We start from the raw sequence: 17,574 nt of genomic DNA, 5'->3' as shown, positions 1-17,574 counted from the left end.
AGTTCATTTCTCTGCACATATCGAGGCCTGCATGCCTAAGAGCAGAAACCAGACAGGGAAGAACCGCTGTCCCCTGGAACCCGCAGGTCAGGGCCACACGGGTGCTGCAGCAGCTCGGTGTGAGCGTGGGCTGTGGGGCTGCCCAGGAGCAGGGTGAGTGCAGCATTGTCCAGGGGAACGGATTGCAGCTGCAAGCAGCTACAGAGGACACAGCCCTGAGATGGGGTATGCGGATGCAAGCAGCAGCTGGGGGCAGACTCCCGAAGTCCGCGCTGCTGCTGCTGCTGCCCCCCGGACCTGCACTTGGAAGCACCGCTGTTTGATGCAGATTCCATGCAGGCCTTGCTTCCCAAGCACGTTGCCTCTAGAGAGCCGGGGTCCTACCGCCCTGCTGGGCACTGGACATCCCGGCAGCACTACCACGTGAGGGGTCAGTGGCACCCCGCTGACACCCCTACTCAGCCCGTCTGCCCAGCCCTCCCCTCTGCCCGCCGCCCCAGCCGCTAAGCGAGGCTACAAGGCTCGGGGCAGCGCCCGTCTCCAGTCGTGCCGCCTCCCTCTATTTCACATCCCTCCTCCCCGTTCTTCGGGGCGGTGCTTTGCGGCTCGGCCGCGCTCCCGGCTCTGGGCTCCTGTCTTTCCTCCGCTCGCTCGGCCTGGCAGCGGCTGCGAGCGGCTCGGCCATGGGCACCAACGTGCCGCCGCGCCGGGAGCCGCCCGCCCAAGGCCCCCATGTAAGTCGGCGGCGCGGCTCCGCGCAGCCCGCGGGGGAGGGGGGTGCGGCGGTGTGGGGGCCGCGGGGAGCCCCCGGGAGAGGGGCGACGCCCCGAGATGCCGTGCCTGGACCCCGCGGGGCCGGCGCCGGGCGGACGGGACGCGCCGCGGGGCCCCCGATCCCCGCGTGTCTTGTGGGATGTTGGCCGCCGTACCGGGAGGTCCGCCGTGCTGCGCGGATTCAGCCTTTCTGGGTAGTCCGTGTTAAGGTTTAGGAGCTGGTAGCCTTCGCTCAGCCGGCACCGTCTTTCTTGTGACTTCCCCGCGTACTGTTTGGTGATGCGTTGGGTTTAGGCTCCCTCGTGTTGGGGTTAGCGCCGGGAGGGCGGTCGGAGAAGGTTGCTGGATGTTTGGTTTTAGCGTTATCGGTCACTCCATTTGTTTTGCTGTTGTCCTGGTGGCGATGAGGCATGGCCCCATTGTGCCAGGCGCTCTATAGGGAGCATTGAGAAGAAAGATGTGGAGCCTTGGAGGACTCACGTCCCAAGCAGGATATGGGCAGTGAGTGTGTGTGGGGCTGTGCGTGCCGGCGGACTGACAGGGAGCTTCATCTCCGTGGGGCAGTGTTTCTGAGTAGGTTTTCTCTGAAGATGTTCAGCTAACGGAAATGAAGGGAAGGTGGCGCTGAGGGAAAGGCAGAAGAGAGGCAGACAGAGAGAGAAGGGGACACTGAGCCACGGGGGCTGATGAGGTGTCTCTAAGGGGTTTGAGGTGCCCACTGAGTCCCAGGCTTCTTCCCCTTGGACAGCACTCCAGGGTTGGATATGCTCAAAGTGGTTACTGCCGGCTGCTCAATACCACCTGTAGAGCAGGTTCAATGACTCCTCGTCTTTCTTTGTGTCCGTGACCAGAAGGTATGACTGCATTCAGGAAGGATGCAGAAAAGACATTGGAGATCTGCTCTTCAGAGAAGCACCTGGTTGTGGTGGTGGACAGTCGGTTGGCCATAAGCCAGCAGTGTGCCCTTGTGGCCAAGAAGGTCAATGGTATATTGGGTTGTATTTTTAAAAGAACATGGCCAGCAGATCCTTCTGTTCTGCCCTGGTCAGGCCATATCTGGACTACTGTGTCCAGTTCTGAACTCTTCAGTTCAAGAAAGGCAGGGAACTTCTAGAGAGAGTCCTTTGGAAGGCCACACAGATGATGAGGGGCCTGGAGTATCTCCTCTAAGAGGAAAGGCTGAGAGACCTGGGGCTGTTCAGCCAGGGGAAGAGAAGGCTGAGAGGGGTTCTTATCAGTACTTATCAGTATTTAAAGGGCAGCAATCAAGTGTATGGGTCAGGCTCTTTTTAGTGGTGTGCAGTAATGGAACAAGAGGCAATGGGCATAAGCTGGAATACAAGAAATTCCATGTGAACATGAGGAAAAACTTCTTTACTGTGAGGGTGACAGAGCACTGGAACAGGCTGCCTGCAGCAGTTGAGGAGTTTCCTTCTCTGGAGATATTCAAAACCTGCCTAGACGTTTTCCTTCACAACATCTTGTAGAGAAGCTGCTCTAGCAGGGGGTTGAACTGGATGATCTCTAGAGGTCCCTTCCAACTCCTACAGTTCTGTGATTCTGTGATGTCTGCCAAAGTACAAAAGCTAAGATGTGTGCCTGTACGTGTAAAGAGGTCTTATCCCGTTTGAATCTGAGCGTCTTACCATGTCACTGAAAATGTGTCCGTAGTCCTTATTTTTAAGTAAAAAATTCTTTGGCAAAGTTTCTTTGACCTCCTGTAGCTGTTTCCCCATGGTGCCCTAAGTTTAAAGACAACACCATCGTGTCATGGCGTCAGAGTCTGAAAAGAGTAAACCAACACAGAGATAGGAACTAACCTTATCAAAGCTCCTCATTCATAACAAGGAAATAAGCAGCACAGATGGCAACAGAAGGCAACAGAAGTCCCCTCAGGCTTTAAAATAGAATGTTACTACACAAAAACTGAGAGGACTTTTTGACTTTTGTTCTCCTACCAGAAGGATCCTCACCTCTGCTCTGCTACTCCTGTGCCATTTTATATTTAACCGGTCTACCTGCAGCCTGGAGTATTTAGCTAGTGAGACAGTTGGCAGCCCACGCCGTGGGAAATAATTAAGGAACTGAGAATCCCATCAGTGCTGTGATGCTCAAGAAAAGGGGATTTTTATGCGTTACATAAAAATGAGACTAAGGCAGAGACAAGGATCCCTCTAATATTTTTTGCAAACCTGCGTAATTCCACGTGGTGGAAGTTGGTCGTGGTGACCTTCCCACAAAGTACCTTGCTTTAAAAATGCAAAATATCCTTTTGAAAATCCTTTTCCAATTGCCACATTTTTTCTCATAATTCTGCTGTAGAAGAACGAGACTGCTCATGGGACTTAGCGTGAGGCACAAGAGCATGCTACACAGTGTCAGTACTCCAGAATTGCCTGGCAGGATTTTAGAAAGCGCAGGCAAATAGTCCCCTTAGTCAAAGGCAGGGATGCTTATGCGGATTTCTAACATGACTGCCTCCGCAGCCAAGCTGATCAGAAGGTGTCTGTAACCATATGGCTCTGGGTGGCCTTCTACATCCTGGCATGCATCTCGCCTTGGGAAAATAGGCTGCTTGTCTCTGGTTGTGTTCCAGGCGTATGGCCTTTCCCAGAGAGCCTCTGCACGGCCTGTGGAGGTTAGAGCACCTCACAAAGCACACGCAAAGTCAGAAAATATTTTAGCAGTTGTTTTTACTTTGTAATTTGAGACCATCTTTCATTCAAACACTGAGTACCAAATCAGAGCCCTAATGAAATACCATGCCTAGAAGTCCAGCTGAGAAAATGAGACCGTCCTGGAAGTCAACTAAGAATAACTGCTGATCATCACTCAGATACTTTAGATACAATTTTCTGTTTCAGTTAACTGTGTGAAGGAAGGCAGGAAATAAGTAAATTACCATAATTACCATTTACGATATGAGTCGCTTTTAGATAGATAGTGCCTCCTTTAGATTCATGTGCTTGTTCTTACTTTTCCTCGAATTTTGCTTGTTGTTTGGAGAGCAAAACCATTTCTGGAGATTGCTAGTAATGAAAATGTGGGCTATCGATTGTCCAAACAAAAAATGAGGTGTTTTTTTTTTTTCCCTGACCCAGAATTAAAAACAGAAATGTACTTTTAGGCAGTGCTTGATGCAGAAAATGCTGTGCTTTTGACTGCCATCTGAGCCTTCCACAGCATTTCTGCAAGGATCTTCAAATGAAAAATATGAAATTGTTTCAGGACCAGATAACAGCCATTTAATAGTGTAGGATTTGAGATTACTCTAAAAGTCATACAGATAAAAATGATGCTTGCATAACTCAGCTAATGGGACCTGGTACGTTACAAACTTCCAAGTCAGGAGGATTTGCCTGTTTCTGAGTGAAAGCTACACACACACACACACAAGAAGAAGAAATAAGATTTCTTTGCACGTTTTATATTCTGTCTTTAAAAATTTCCTCAGCTGTCCTGAAATTACAAACTGTTTGTATTGTGTAGCGTAACCGTCATTACAATCACATTTTCTTTTTGTCTTCACAGAAGCTAACAGTCAAATTAGACGTTTACGAAATACGTAAAGCAATTTTACCATGGAAAAAAAGGATGAAATACATGTTTACTTGTATCATTCTTTAGTCTAGATCTGAGCTTTATCTGTTATTTATTTATTTGTAACTATGTAGTAGTATTAACCCCCCTAAAATTAGGAATTTGTCATCAGAGAATCTCATTGAAAACACAGTTGCAAGCAAGTAGGATGTTTGGCACATTAGAAGCTATAAAAAAGGCTGTAAAGCTTATGTACTAGCTGGACAAGACGAACAAGTAGAAACCTCTAGACCTGCTCACAGTGCAGGAAGTCTTTATTAATACTGACAGAAGGACAGAGTTCAGTGCTGTAACATTCCTCACTGCCAGCCATTTAATATTCTTTTCAGTATCATATCTCAATTGTAAGTGGGAAAAATCAGGCAGTCCTATCACTAGATGTGCATTTCTGCTTCTTTCCCTCTCCTCCCAGCTTCTGGCCTGTTGTACTTTCCACTCCGTGGCAGCACATCTCTGCACCTTTGTTGGAGCTTGCAAGCCTGCACAGACCCACAAGCACAGCAGCTCCTCTCTAGGTAGGGAGTCTGATCTGTCCTCAGTCTCTGCACCCATTGAGATGAAAATGCTAAAAAAAAAAAAAAAAAAAAAAAAAAACCCAGATAGAAGATCAAGCTATGCTTTGTAACCATGTCTCTTTAAATGGAATTAACAAGTTGTGGTAGAAGCCCAGAGTGACAAGAACCAAGAAAGCTTAATAGAACTTAGTTTTGCTTTCTGGTTCTCCACATTTGAGAGGCACTTACATCAAGCTAACTTGGCCATTTCTTCTGCATGTTTCCCTTTACCAAGTATGCCTGATAAATACCACTCCCAAATGAAGTGAAAACTGAAATCTGTTTGTTGACAGACTTACCACTGTTCTTACCTAATAACAACAGCTTGCAACCAAGTTGATTCCTTCCTAGCTTTTGTCCAAATACTCTTGATTAGGTACAGTGGCTCTATTCATTCCTGTTTGAACACATCTCAGCCAGTTTTAAGTAGACTGTCTTATCTGCTTGTCTGAGGCTTAGACACAGCACAGGCTTCAGCAGACTACACCTTGCCATCCTGCTCTGAAAATCCTGCTACAAGCGTGAGCCCAGCTAGGCTGCCATCACTGTTCAACCCCAGCTGCTTCAAAGCCAGCTTGAAGTGTGCTGTATCCCCTAGTGGATGCTTGACGTGTGTCAACAAGCATGAATCAGCAATAGCAATCATGTTTATTCTAGCAGAAGTGAACATGAGTGGAACTTGAAACAGACAAACCACGTCCTTAAGAGCTTTTAACCCAAGTAAGGAAAACAGACCCTTGAAGCACTGGATTGATCACACAAGCAGAGTGGATCATGTGATGGCAGCAGAAAGTGGGTCAGTTCCACTGTTTTATTTTTAGAGAGACAGGGTGGGGGAAAAAAAAGTTGTGTGTAGTTTCTTTCAGTTGAAGTTGTAGGCTGAAGTCATCAGAGTTTGCATGGAATTATAAAAATCACATTGAAGTTGTCAGCACTCTTTTGCGTGGGTTTTATGTGGTTTTATATAGGTACTGTCTTAGCTCTCCTCAGCCAAAGAGCCCACCAGAGTAGAGGCTGTCTTTCATACTGTGCATCCACTGCATCCTACTACTCTAGCAAGTTACTGGAAACTTCATTCAAATTTTATAGGTAAATATAAATTATATAATAAACCACCAAAAACCACCATATGTTATTGTCCTACTAAGAAAAAGGTTGTTAATCTGTTACAGAACACTGGCAACTCTAAAGTCCTGTGATATCTTTATCCAATTCCTGTAATTTCAATGAGAATCTTAATTCTCCGTACCTGGGGTCTTGATGGACCTCATTTTATCGTATGTTCTCCCATTTTCAGATATTTTTGAATTTCCTCTTCCTTGGCAAGGAACTCTGTGCCTAACAACCTTACGAGCATCCATATCATCCATCTGTAAAATTCTGAGCAAGGATGTGAGAGATCTGTGCTGTGAGGAAGAGGAAATAAAACCCCAAATCTTGCATAGCATAAATTACTTTGTCTCATCCTCCCTATCTCCCCTTTCTCTGAAGTATCAGATACAAGTTGCAAGCCCGTGCTGTGGTGATACTGACCTAAAACTGCTGCGGTTGCTTGCAGTAAGTATTGGCTGTACACTGCCCACCTGGTAGTTTTGTGAAGAACAAACAAGAAGATGCAGAAAGGCAGTATCTTGTTATGCTTTTTCCTGCTGTGTGCATCTGCTTCTATTCTCCTTGTATCATACAGTAGGTGTTACCCAGTCTTTTCCTATGAAGTACATTCATAACAGAGTGCATTCACAGCAGCTGAATGCTGCTGGACAACACTTTCCTCAGAAATAATGACTGCATCAGAAAGACCAGCTGTCCTGGAAGCACTATGCTCTTACCTTTATTATTCAAGCTCTTTCATGCTTTTTTGGTGGCACAATGCCCAAGGACATGCACAGCTGCTTCTGGTTACTTGTGAAAATCTTAGACTGAGTTTTCACTTCCTTATACTCAGCAGCTGGTTTTGACATAAATCAAACAGATGTAAATGGGGAGTTAAGGAAGGAGATAACACCTACACTTGATGTAGATGTTGATTTAAAAAGACATATTCCTTTGCTTTCGGGTGGGAGGAGGTAACTTGCGTGCAGAAGGCAGTGGCACCAAGTGTCAGCCCACGCAATGCATTTCCTGTATGACAGTGCGGTCAGGCACTGACAGGTCCGTTCTCTTAGGTGCAGGCCACAGTCCTTTCTCCCAGTCTGTATCTGTCACCTCGCTCAGGATGGCTTTCCAAGCAGTGCGATCTCTAAGCCAGATGCAGATCAAAGGACGTGATCAGATGGTCTTCTGTTCAAATTCTAAGCAGCAAACATGCCCTCTCTGGACAAAGTAAGCCCGTCTCCCGTAACTGATCCCGTTAAGATGTTCCCATTAAGATGTTCTTTCTCTCTTGGAAACAGTCAATTCCAGGCAGAGTTTAAATATTCCCAAGGACAACTATTGCCTTTGGTGGGTTGTTGTCTGTTTGTTTTTGTTTGTTTGTTTCTTTAATAAATAACCACAAAAGCCACTTAAGATGTTTTGTGGTTGAAAATTTCCATACTTGTTCCTCAAAACCTTGCGAGAAAAGGCAACTTTTTTTCCCTAGTGAGGGGATAGACAAGGGGAAATGGCCTCAAGTTGCACCAAGGTAAGTTTAGGTTGGACGTTAGGAAACACTTCTTTACAGAAAGGGTGGTTAAACACTGGAATAGGTTCCCCAGGGAGGTGGTTGAGTCACCATCCCTGGATGGGATGTGTTCAAGAGCCGTTTGGATGCGGTGCTCAGAGATATGATTTAGCAGAGGGTTGTTAGAGTTAGGGTACTATGGTTAGGCTGCGGTTGGACTTGATGATCTTTGAGGTCCTTTCCAACCTGAGTAATTCAATGATTCTATGATTCTATGATAGGAGTGTAACCTCTCTCATTTCTTGCATTTATTTCCTTTTAGTTGAGTTGCCCACAGGAGGCACTATGAAGATAAATCTTTCTTGAGAAGACGAAATTGAAAGCAGAAGGGATGTAAAACATGTTACGTAGGTCAATCTGAAAGTAATGTCTCCTATTTATTTACAAGAAAACTACAACAGATACAAGAGCACAGTAGCACTATTTCAAAGAGCAAATTCTCAGTTACAAAACACTCTTTTTCAACATAGTCGCCACCCATAGCTGTGCTTTTTGCCAGTGACAAGCAAAGCCTGCATGCTGCTCTTGTAACAGTGTGCACCAGTGAAGGCAACTTCGTTGTTAGGAAAATGTTGCCAACACAGTTCATCTTTCATCAGCCCGAACAGACAGAAGTTGGAAGGTGCCTTTCTATGCGGTGGGGCTGGTTGTACAGTCCAACCGAGACTGGCAGTGGGCTCCACCATCTTCAAACTGGTATGGGGCCTGGTGTTATTGTGTTGCAAGAGAAAGGTTGCCTTCTCCTCTGACCTGACTTTGGATGTTTGAGCCTTCATCTTAGTCAGTGTCATGACGTAGCAGTCAGAGCTGATGGTTTGTCTGGGTTCCATGAAATCCAGAAGGATCACTCCTATCCCAAAAGACAGTGCACATCACTGTACCTCCAAAGACAGTGCACATCACTGTACCTGCTCAGGGCTGTGTCTTGAAATTTTTCTTTGATGAGTAGTTCACATGTCACCACTTGATGAATGGCCTTTCTGACTCCAGCTCATAGAGGTGGCACTGCCTCTCATCACTCATAATGATGTGATCCAGGAAGCTGTCACCTCCAGCCTCATATTGGTTCAGTAGGTCCTGACAAACTGGCATATGGTGTTCTTTCTGTTCCCATGAGAGCATTTGTGGGACCCAACCGGTGCAAACTTTGTGCTATTCTGACATTGTAACCATCGTTTCCAATGCACAGGAGCCAATATTCAGCTCTGTTCATAATCTTCCTATCTGCATGGATGAGCTGATCAAGACACTCCTCATTTCATGGTGTGACAGTTGTGTGTGGCCATCTGGAATGTGGCTTGTCTTTCACATCACTGTCACTACTGCTGAAACATGCCACATACCACCTCAGTGTGTGACATCTGCTGTTTGGTCTCCATAAAAGTTCACCAAGCATCAATGAATGCCAATGAGTGTCATTTTTTTCCGCACAGAGGAATTCAGTGACGCACCTTTGCTTCATCCACGCTTCCATGTCAGACACCATTGTGTCAGAGTGCCCCTCTGCTGCCATCAGTCACGCGGCAGCAACATGTGATGGGATATTGGAGGGAAGGATCCACCCCTACTGCCGTACCACCAACATCCACCTCTGATGCTGTAGGCCAATATGATAAAATAGTAGGAGAGGAGCCCTTGGGTGTGGGTGTACAAAGATACACTTTGGACTGAAGAACTGTCAGAGCATAGGTGCCAAATAGATGAATGTGACACGCGCTTGGTATTTTGTAAGTGTCTGAGGATGGATGGCCCTGCCACATCCGTCTGTCAGTTTCTCAGGCTTCAGCGGCATTAATCAGAGATCCATCAGAGGGAGAAAAATCGCAGTGAAGAGCCCTCCTTTGACTAGGATTATGAGGCGCTGCAGCGTTTCATTTAGGTGCTTCCATAGGAAAACACACTGGGCAAGTGCTGCTGAGGAACTGAATCCAGATCCAGGTCAGACCGCGTCTGAGAAAACGAGGTGTCTCTTACAGTCATCTGAAACACACAGGTGATGAGTAACGCCTGGAGGCAGGTTTTCAGCCAGCTCCATCACGGCCATTCACTGCCAGTGAAGCCGACGGCATGGAAGTCAATACAGGCGCTCTTGGCTGAAAGTCGGGCCGCCGCTGACAGGCGCGCTCTCGGCCCCCGCCCCCACCGTGGGCGGGGCTACTATGCGCATTGCCGCTGCAGGGTGAGGCGGCCGCCGGGTGAGCCCTACCGGGGCGGCTGGGCCGCGCCGCGCCGTGAGGCTGGGAGGGCTGCGGGTAGCCGGCGGAGGAACGGTGCCTGTGGCGTCGCGTGGGCTGGCCGGTGGAGGGGGCGGGCGAGGGTCTGACGCAGGGGAGCGGCCGCGCCACGCGCGTGGGGGCGGCTCTGGGCGGGGCTGGGCGCCGCGGCGGTGGGCACGGAAGCGGGACTCGGTGAGGCGGCGGGCCCGGGGGGGGAGGTAGGAGCGCCTCCCTTCTGCTAGCCGTCGGTCAGCGGATGGTTCGGTTGCTGGGGGTCGTGTCTCTTAGGGAAGCGTGTGTGGGGTTCGGGACCACCAAGGCCTAGGCGCGTGGCTCACGCGGGTTTGTTAAGAGTTGTGCTGCGGAGGGTCAGCAGGGTACTGCTGTAGAAAAATAATTCTGCTCCGAGGCTGCCCAAAACTTAACGTTGACTGAAGCTGAAATGTGGAATGTGTGCGCGGCAGCGCATGCGGGAGTCTGGTGAGAGGTTTATGTCTGGTCTGGGAACGCCATTCATGCGGCTTCAAAGACACGCGGTAGGGGTGTCGCTTTCACATCTTCGACCTGATTTCCTTTGAGTTCGTCGCTGCTTTTACGCGTGCAGAGCTGGGATGTCCTGCGCAGGAGCATCTGCAGAAGAGGCCGGTTTAGAGCTGGGGGAGCAGTGGCGCTGCTGGGTCTGACTGCTGGTGATGTGGTTCAAGGTTGCGTGTGGTATTAAAGGGTAACGCGCACCCTGACCTGGCTGTACGTGGCTCTGCGAGCGCTCTTCCTCCCGTTTTCAGTTCGAGGGGCTGAACACCGTGCGTACGCTTAAAATACTTATAGCCCATTGGACAAAAAGCAAGATGAGATCAAATGAAAGCAGCCGTCATCTAAACACACAACTGTGGAAGTTCTTGCAGGAGGAAGTAATTAATTTGTGTGAGGTGTTACCATCTGAAAGTGTAAATTTAATTAACACGGTGCTTTTAAAGCAAGGGTCTGATGCAAATACAAACGTAGCAGCTCACTGCGGAACAAATACCGTTAATTTGTGGCTGAATTTATAGAATTCAGCTTAATTTGTCACGAGAATAAATTGCTGAAGTTCCAGGTTGTATCTCTTCTGCTTAAGGTGGTTGGCGTTGTTGATTTGCCAGGGTGAATGAGAAATGCCATTTCTGATGAGCTCAGTCATGGCAGCTGTCATTGCTTTTTGCCACTCTTCCTTCATCCTCAAAGGTAAATCGTGACGGATGGGGTTATACTAGGGGAAAAAAAAATCACCGTGCCAGTTATAGTTTCACAGAGCCCTAATGGATTGCAAGTGGAAACTAGAAATATCTTTTACCGCTGACAACTTGGGATGGATTTCTGATAGTCCTAACACGACTATTACGCTAAATATTTTTGTTGTTGTTGTTACACGTGACAAAATCTAATGTGCATGAAAAATAGGGAGAACGTGGAGAAACTGATGAATTTTTTAAGCGTCACGAGGGTAGGATGCCAAAATAGCCTAATGGACTTTGTTTTAAAAATGTACTGAAAAATGTGAGGTTTTTTCTTTTCCTGTTTATAAGGTGGACAAGGAGGAATACCAGTGCAATAGTGTCAGCAATGGAGAAGCAACTAAAGGAAAATTATTTTGATGTCAGAATGTGAGAAAGCTGAAAACCTCTTTCTCTTGCGTTGTTTGTGTACAGTGCACAGCATGCAACTCCAGGCCGTCGTCTGACCTTGAGTCTGCTGTGAAAGTACAAAATTTGATCCTTCCATCATGGCTAAGACCTTGCGGAAGTAATTCTCTGTTTTCCCCCACAGCAAACTTCTATTGCACTGTGAAAGCCAAAAATTAAAGAAGCATGAAATAGGACGGTCAGTGTTATTGTTGTGCTTACACAGCAGCTGCTTAGGAAGAGCTTCCCTAGCTATCAAAACGGGTAGAGAGATTGATACTGCTATATCTGTCAGAGATGAGCAATTCTTGTGCGTTAAGCTGGAAAAAGTCACCTCCAGTTTACTTGCTACTAAAACGCAGTACAAATCTGACGTAGCATTGGATTTCATACCCTGAGGATTGTCCTTATTTAAAATCCAGTTATTCCCAGAAGGATAACTGCGAAAACATACCTGGTCTGATGTTCTCCTACCAAAACGGTGGTTTCTGCTGAGGGGAGAAAGGGAGGCAGTGGTGTAAATTGGGTTCCTATATATTCTTAATGGATTTTTCTTTCTCTCTGAAGCTTTTTTTTTTTTTTTTTTTTTTCCCCATTTGCTGAAATAACTGGAAAGAGCAAGGTAAAGTGGTAAACATGGCATAGGTAAACATTAAACACGATTACAAAGTTTAATCGGCTATTTAACAGGTTGGGAGAGTCCATTAGAGGAAATGTCTTGTTACATTAACTGCTGATGTTGTGTGTTTGGAAAAAAAAAAAAAAAGAAAAAAAAAAAAAAAGAGAAAAGAAAAAGTATTCAACTTCTGGGGGATTTTAATTGTCAAGAACCCCTTTTTTACAAATAAACAACAACAGCAACCAAACGTAGCCACCAGATCAACTAATGGTTATTGTCATTATTATCTCCAAAAATTGGGGTTTTACTGTAAGCTATCCCAATGTTGTATTATTTAATATCTGGATGTACTTTGGCCTGCAGCATAGTATGAAAGGGATTAGGAGTCAATATTTAACCCAGTGTATTTCATCAAAATGTGTTTGACAGATGCATAAACTGACTTGAGCAAGAACTTTCTTTTTGTTCACAGAGCCTATCAGTGAATGTATCTCTTAGCATTTTGTTCCATTCTATAGTTTTATAATAGTTTTTTTTTTTCTTTATTTACTTATGTGCCAATAATTTTCTTAGCTGGAAATTTCCATTTGAATTGGGAAAAGCCACTCTACTGTTTAGAATTATAGAATCATTTAAATTGGAAATGACCTTCAAGATCATTCAGTTCAACCAGCAACCTGACCTACCAAATCTGGTTGCTAAACCACCTCCTTTAGTTATGCCTCTACACACCTCTTAAATGCCTCCAGGGATGGGGACTCCATACTTCTCTGGGCTGGTTTCAATGCTTGGTCACTCTCTCGAGGAAGAAATTCTTCCTCATGTCTAGTTTAAAAACTCCCTGGCATAACTTGAGTCCTTGTGTTTGTCACCTGACAAGAGAGATCAACACCCTCTTTGCTGCATCCTCCTTTCAGGTACTTCCAGAGAATGATGAGGTCTCACATTGAGCCTCCTCCAGATTAAGTAGCCCAGTTCTTTCAGTCACTTCTCTTAACTCTTCTAGTCCCATCACCAGTTTCATTGCCGTTCTCTGAACACCTCTCTGTAAGTTAATATCCTTCTTGTAGCAAGGGGCCCAAAATGGAATGCAGCATTGGAAGTGTGGTCTCACCAGTGCAAGGGGACCATAACTTCCCTTCTCCTTCTGGTCTCTGTTTCTGATACAGGCCCAGATGCCATTGGCCTTCTTGGACACCTGGGCACACTGCTGGCTCATGTTCCACAGACTGTTGACCAGAACCCTGAGGTCCTTTTCTGCCAGGGAGCTTTTCAGTCACTGTTCTGCAAGCCTACGTGGGGTTGTTTTTACCCACAACCAGGACCTGGTACTTAACATTCATAAATTGGAAGGGACCCATAAGGGTAATCAAGTTCAACTCCTTGTCCAGCACGCAGGAGTTGTCCAGATAGTCCTCTATCTCTGGCAGCTCGGGGCCGTGCCCACTGCTCTGTGCATCCCGTTCCACGCCCACCGCCCTCTGGCGCAGACCCTTTCCCAGACCGACCCCCAGCTGCCCCTCCCCTGACACAGCTCCATGCCGTTCCCTCGGGCCCTGTCGCTGTCACACAGAGCAGAGCTCAGCGCTGCCCTCCGCTCCCTGTGAGGAGCTGCAACTGCCATGAGGGGTCACCTCAGCTCCTCTGCTCTGCACTGAGCATGCCGAGAGACCTGAGCTCCTTCTCACACATTTTCCTCTCTAGCCCTTTTGCTATCTTTTTAGCTCTCCTCTGGATGCACTCTTATAGATGTGGGCACAATGGAAGAAAGACATAAAACTCCATGCAGTGCTGGAAGTGAGGCCACACAGCACAGAGCAGAGGGGGAAGCCCCTTCACTGGCCTGGTGGCAGTGCTGGGCCTGCTGCACCCCAGGGTACAGTTGGCCCTTTGGGCTTCCAGAAGACACTGCTGGCTCACATTCAACTTGCTGTCAGTCAGAACCTCCAGATCCCTTTCTGTGGAGCTGCTCTTCAACCTCTCGTGCCCCAGTCTACATATATCCAGGATTGCCCTATCCCATGTGCAGAATCTAGTGCTTGCTCTTCTTAAACTACTTGTGGCTGGTGATTGCTCAGAACCTTAGTTTGTCAAGGTTTCTCAGCAAGACATCTCTACCCTCGAGGAAATCAACAGTTCTTCCCAATTTAGTGTCATCAGCAAACTCAATTAGCATTCTTTTCAGTCCCGCAACCAAGTAAAGTACGGAAACTTTAAAGAGAACTGCCCCTAAAATAGAGCTCTGAGAAACCCCACTAGTGATTGGTTTCCAGATAGATTTACTTTAACTCCCTGAGTATTGTTGTATGTCATAGAATTGGACTTGTCCCACGGACTTAGCCTAAACAGATTCCTCTGGAAACCCTTCCCGACTCTCAAGCAGATCTTTATTCCTGCCTAACTTGGTATTGTCAGCAAACTTAGTGAAGGTGTACTTGATCCCCCCCATGCAGATCATTAATAAAAATGTTAAATATAACTAGTTCCAAGACCAATGCTGGGAGAATGTCACTGCTGACTAGCCACTAACAGACTGATTTCTGTTTGCCCTTTGAGCCCATCCATCCAGTCATTTCACCCAGCTAACTGCACATGTGTCCAAGGTATGAGTAGCCAGTTTCACCAGGAGAATAGTGTGGGAGATGGTGTCAAACACTTTATTAAAATTCAGGTAGACAATGTCCACAGCCTTTCCATCATTAACTGAGAGTGTCATCTTGTCATAGAAGATCAGGTTAATCAGGCAGGACCTGCTTTTCGTAAAGCTATGCTGGCTGCATCTGATCTCTCAGTTGTTCCATGTCTACTGTTCAACAGCTTTCAAGAGGATCTACTCCATAACCCTTCCCAATACCAAGATGAGTACAGGCAGACCAGTAGTTCCCTTGATTGTCTTTCCTGCCTTTCTTATAGACTGCAGTCCCATTCACTGACTTTCAGTCAACTGGGACCTCCCCAGTGAGCTAGGACTGCCAGTAAATTGTTGAGAGTGACTTGGTAAGTGCTTCCACCACCTCCTTCAGTACCCATGGATGAATTTCATCCAGCCCTTTGAATTTATGAATATTAAAAAGATGTAATAAGTTACCTATTATTTCCCATTGGACTATAGGTGCTTCATCTTGTTCCCTGTCACCATCTTTCAACTCAGGGGAATTGTGTGTACTGGAACAATTGGCCTTCCTAATAAAAGCAGGCAAAAAGTCATTAAGTATCTTAACCTTATCACTATCTTCCCTCACTGCATTTTCCCTCACATCCGATAAAGGATGGAGGTTCTCCTTAATCCTCCTTTTGCAGTGATGTATTTATAAAAGTATTATGTATTGTCCTTGACTGTAGTAGCTAAATTGATTTCCAGCTGAGCTTTGGCTGTTCTAGTTTTCTACTTATACAAGTTGACAACAGCTTTGTAGTTTTTCTACATTGCCTGCTCCCTTTTCCAGTGTTCCAAAGTTTAAGAGCTACAATTGAACTTTGTAATATTTAAATATTGTTCATATAGAATACATGAATTACTTATAGAAGAAAAGGTGTTAAAATAGTGAGTTCTAGATAAACGAAGAAACAACCCTACTTATTTTTTCTGAAATCTTTTAATGATAAGTACTGCAACGTATCAGTTGTCTGCCATTAGTGGGTGAGGCAGTATGTGTCTATACTTATGGGCTGCACTTACATATGCTATTCATAACGTGTGCCATTTATTTGCTATGAGATTGTTACTAGTGGTTTCTATTTATTTATTCATTTATTTTCCAGGAACTGTATTTCAAGAATCTTTCAAAACAGAAACAAAAAGAAGACATGGAGAAGAATGGAAACAACCGCAAACTTCGTGTTTGTGTTGCTACTTGCAACCGTGCTGATTATTCAAAATTAGCTCCTATTATGTTTGGTATTAAGGCAGAGCCACAGTTCTTTGAGCTTGATGTTGTAGTGCTTGGTTCCCACTTGATTGATGATTATGGGTAAGGTGGATTTTTGTATCTCTCCCATTCTGTTTCTGAAGTGTTGGCAGTACAATCAGGAATGCTACGATACTAGGTCACAAAATCCTTGACATCATGAAAGCACATAACAAAATTTTAAGCATCACTTTTCAGACATTATAGATGTATTCTATTTCATTTTTCAGCTTCTTCTAAGATTGCTTTTTTTTTTTTTTAACAAATCAGTCTTGGAATTTTAGAAAGTTTTGTGTAAGTGCTGGAACTGAGGCTTTCAACAAAGTTTCTAACAAAGTGAGAAATTCAGTTCATCCAGACTTACCTTAGAATCTGGTGATTGTCAAATGAAAATGTGTTACAATTTTGAATTTTCATGGCAAGAAGATAACTTGCAGTCATTCTGAGTTGAAGCTCTTGTAATGTGCATACTTACTGGATGAAGCTTAATATAATTGGTATTGCAGGGTGATCTGTTAGTTCTCACCTCCAGGATTGTGGGGGAAGGAAGTAGCATAGGGTAATCTCTCTCTTACAGAATGAATAACTAGAAGTAGATGTGGGAGAGGAATTAGATATCATTTGGCGGGAGAGATTGAGGTCCCCTTCATAATACTGTGTAAGTGAGCAGTCACATTACCTGCCTGGGAAGATGGAATGTCTTGTTCCTGATCCTTTCCTTTGTAAGAACTTCCTATATCCCAGGTAAGTGTTCTCCTATCTGCTGAGGGAAAGGAGAAAGGCAGAAGGAAGAACATGCATACTTTTGCTGGGGTCCTTTCTGTCTGGTTTTGCTCCAGGTCCCTTTATTGGACTGGGCTAAGAAAGTTAAACTGATAGGAAAACACTTTGCAAGTCAAAGTAAGGTGTTAGCATAATGGTCTCAGCATTGTTAAACTTTCAGAAACATCATGCATATCTTCAAGTAAAAGCACTTTCTGGGCTTCCCAACTAGCAATTTTGGCACTTCATAAGTTAAAGTGTGATTTTTTTTGTGAAGAAGTGGGAAGTTTTATTATATCAGACTGCTAAGAGAGGAAATGAGACTGCTGCCCATTCTCAGTATTGGGTCTGTTTCTTGCTTTGCACTGGCCATTGTTTTCATCCAATAATATGGTGATGTGAATTCAATACCTTAAAACTAACCTGACTTAAAAAACAAACAAACAAAAACCCCTCTTGTCAGGTTAACATATTGTCACGCTGGAAAAATAAGCCAGTCCTGCTTCACTGGCTGAAGAGGATTTTGTATTGTCCCAGTCTGATTTGAATTAATTTGTAAGTGTAATCTATAGATAAGGACAGTGAATGTATCAGACAGGTTGAAGACAAAATGGGAAAACATTTTTTTTTTTTCCCCTCTCAGGTTTAAGCAAGAAGCAGCCTTCAGCCTTGCATTTTTTTCTGTTGTATTTATACACTTATCCAGCAAGGTCTATATACTGGTGAAGAACTGGCATATCTTTTCAGAAAAGAAAATGTGCCATACCTGTTTTCCAATGGACTCTGCAAAGACATGAATAAAGAGTTCAGTTTCTGGG

At 45.4% G+C, this 17,574-nt stretch overlaps 1 protein-coding gene across 18 annotated transcripts in view; it reads left to right on the top strand.

The window, feature by feature from the left end:
• The first annotated feature begins 588 nt into the window (after positions 1 to 588).
• The window catches only part of GNE (glucosamine (UDP-N-acetyl)-2-epimerase/N-acetylmannosamine kinase), a 37,247-nt gene continuing 20,261 nt past the window's right edge, over positions 589 to 17,574 (top strand). For 2 of the 18 annotated variants that reach the window (XM_040655558.2, XM_040655556.2), the window contains exons 1-3: positions 589 to 734; positions 13,256 to 13,414; positions 15,849 to 16,057. In XM_040655558.2, the coding sequence (XP_040511492.1) occupies positions 684 to 734; positions 13,256 to 13,414; positions 15,849 to 16,057 (419 nt within the window). In that variant the 5' untranslated portion in view covers positions 589 to 683. Of the gene's footprint in view, positions 735 to 9,731; positions 9,861 to 9,963; positions 11,667 to 13,254; positions 13,415 to 13,978; positions 16,058 to 16,571; positions 16,739 to 17,574 lie in introns of those variants that run through there. The other 16 variants (XM_015280423.4, NM_001031432.3, XM_046905379.1 and 13 more) reach the window with 15 other exon arrangements.

Source organism: Gallus gallus, chromosome Z (assembly GCF_016699485.2).
Source record: "Gallus gallus isolate bGalGal1 chromosome Z, bGalGal1.mat.broiler.GRCg7b, whole genome shotgun sequence".
Lineage (NCBI taxonomy): Eukaryota > Metazoa > Chordata > Aves > Galliformes > Phasianidae > Gallus > Gallus gallus.
Note: the sequence above shows the minus strand (reverse complement) of the source record. Positions and strands in the feature narration are given on the sequence as shown.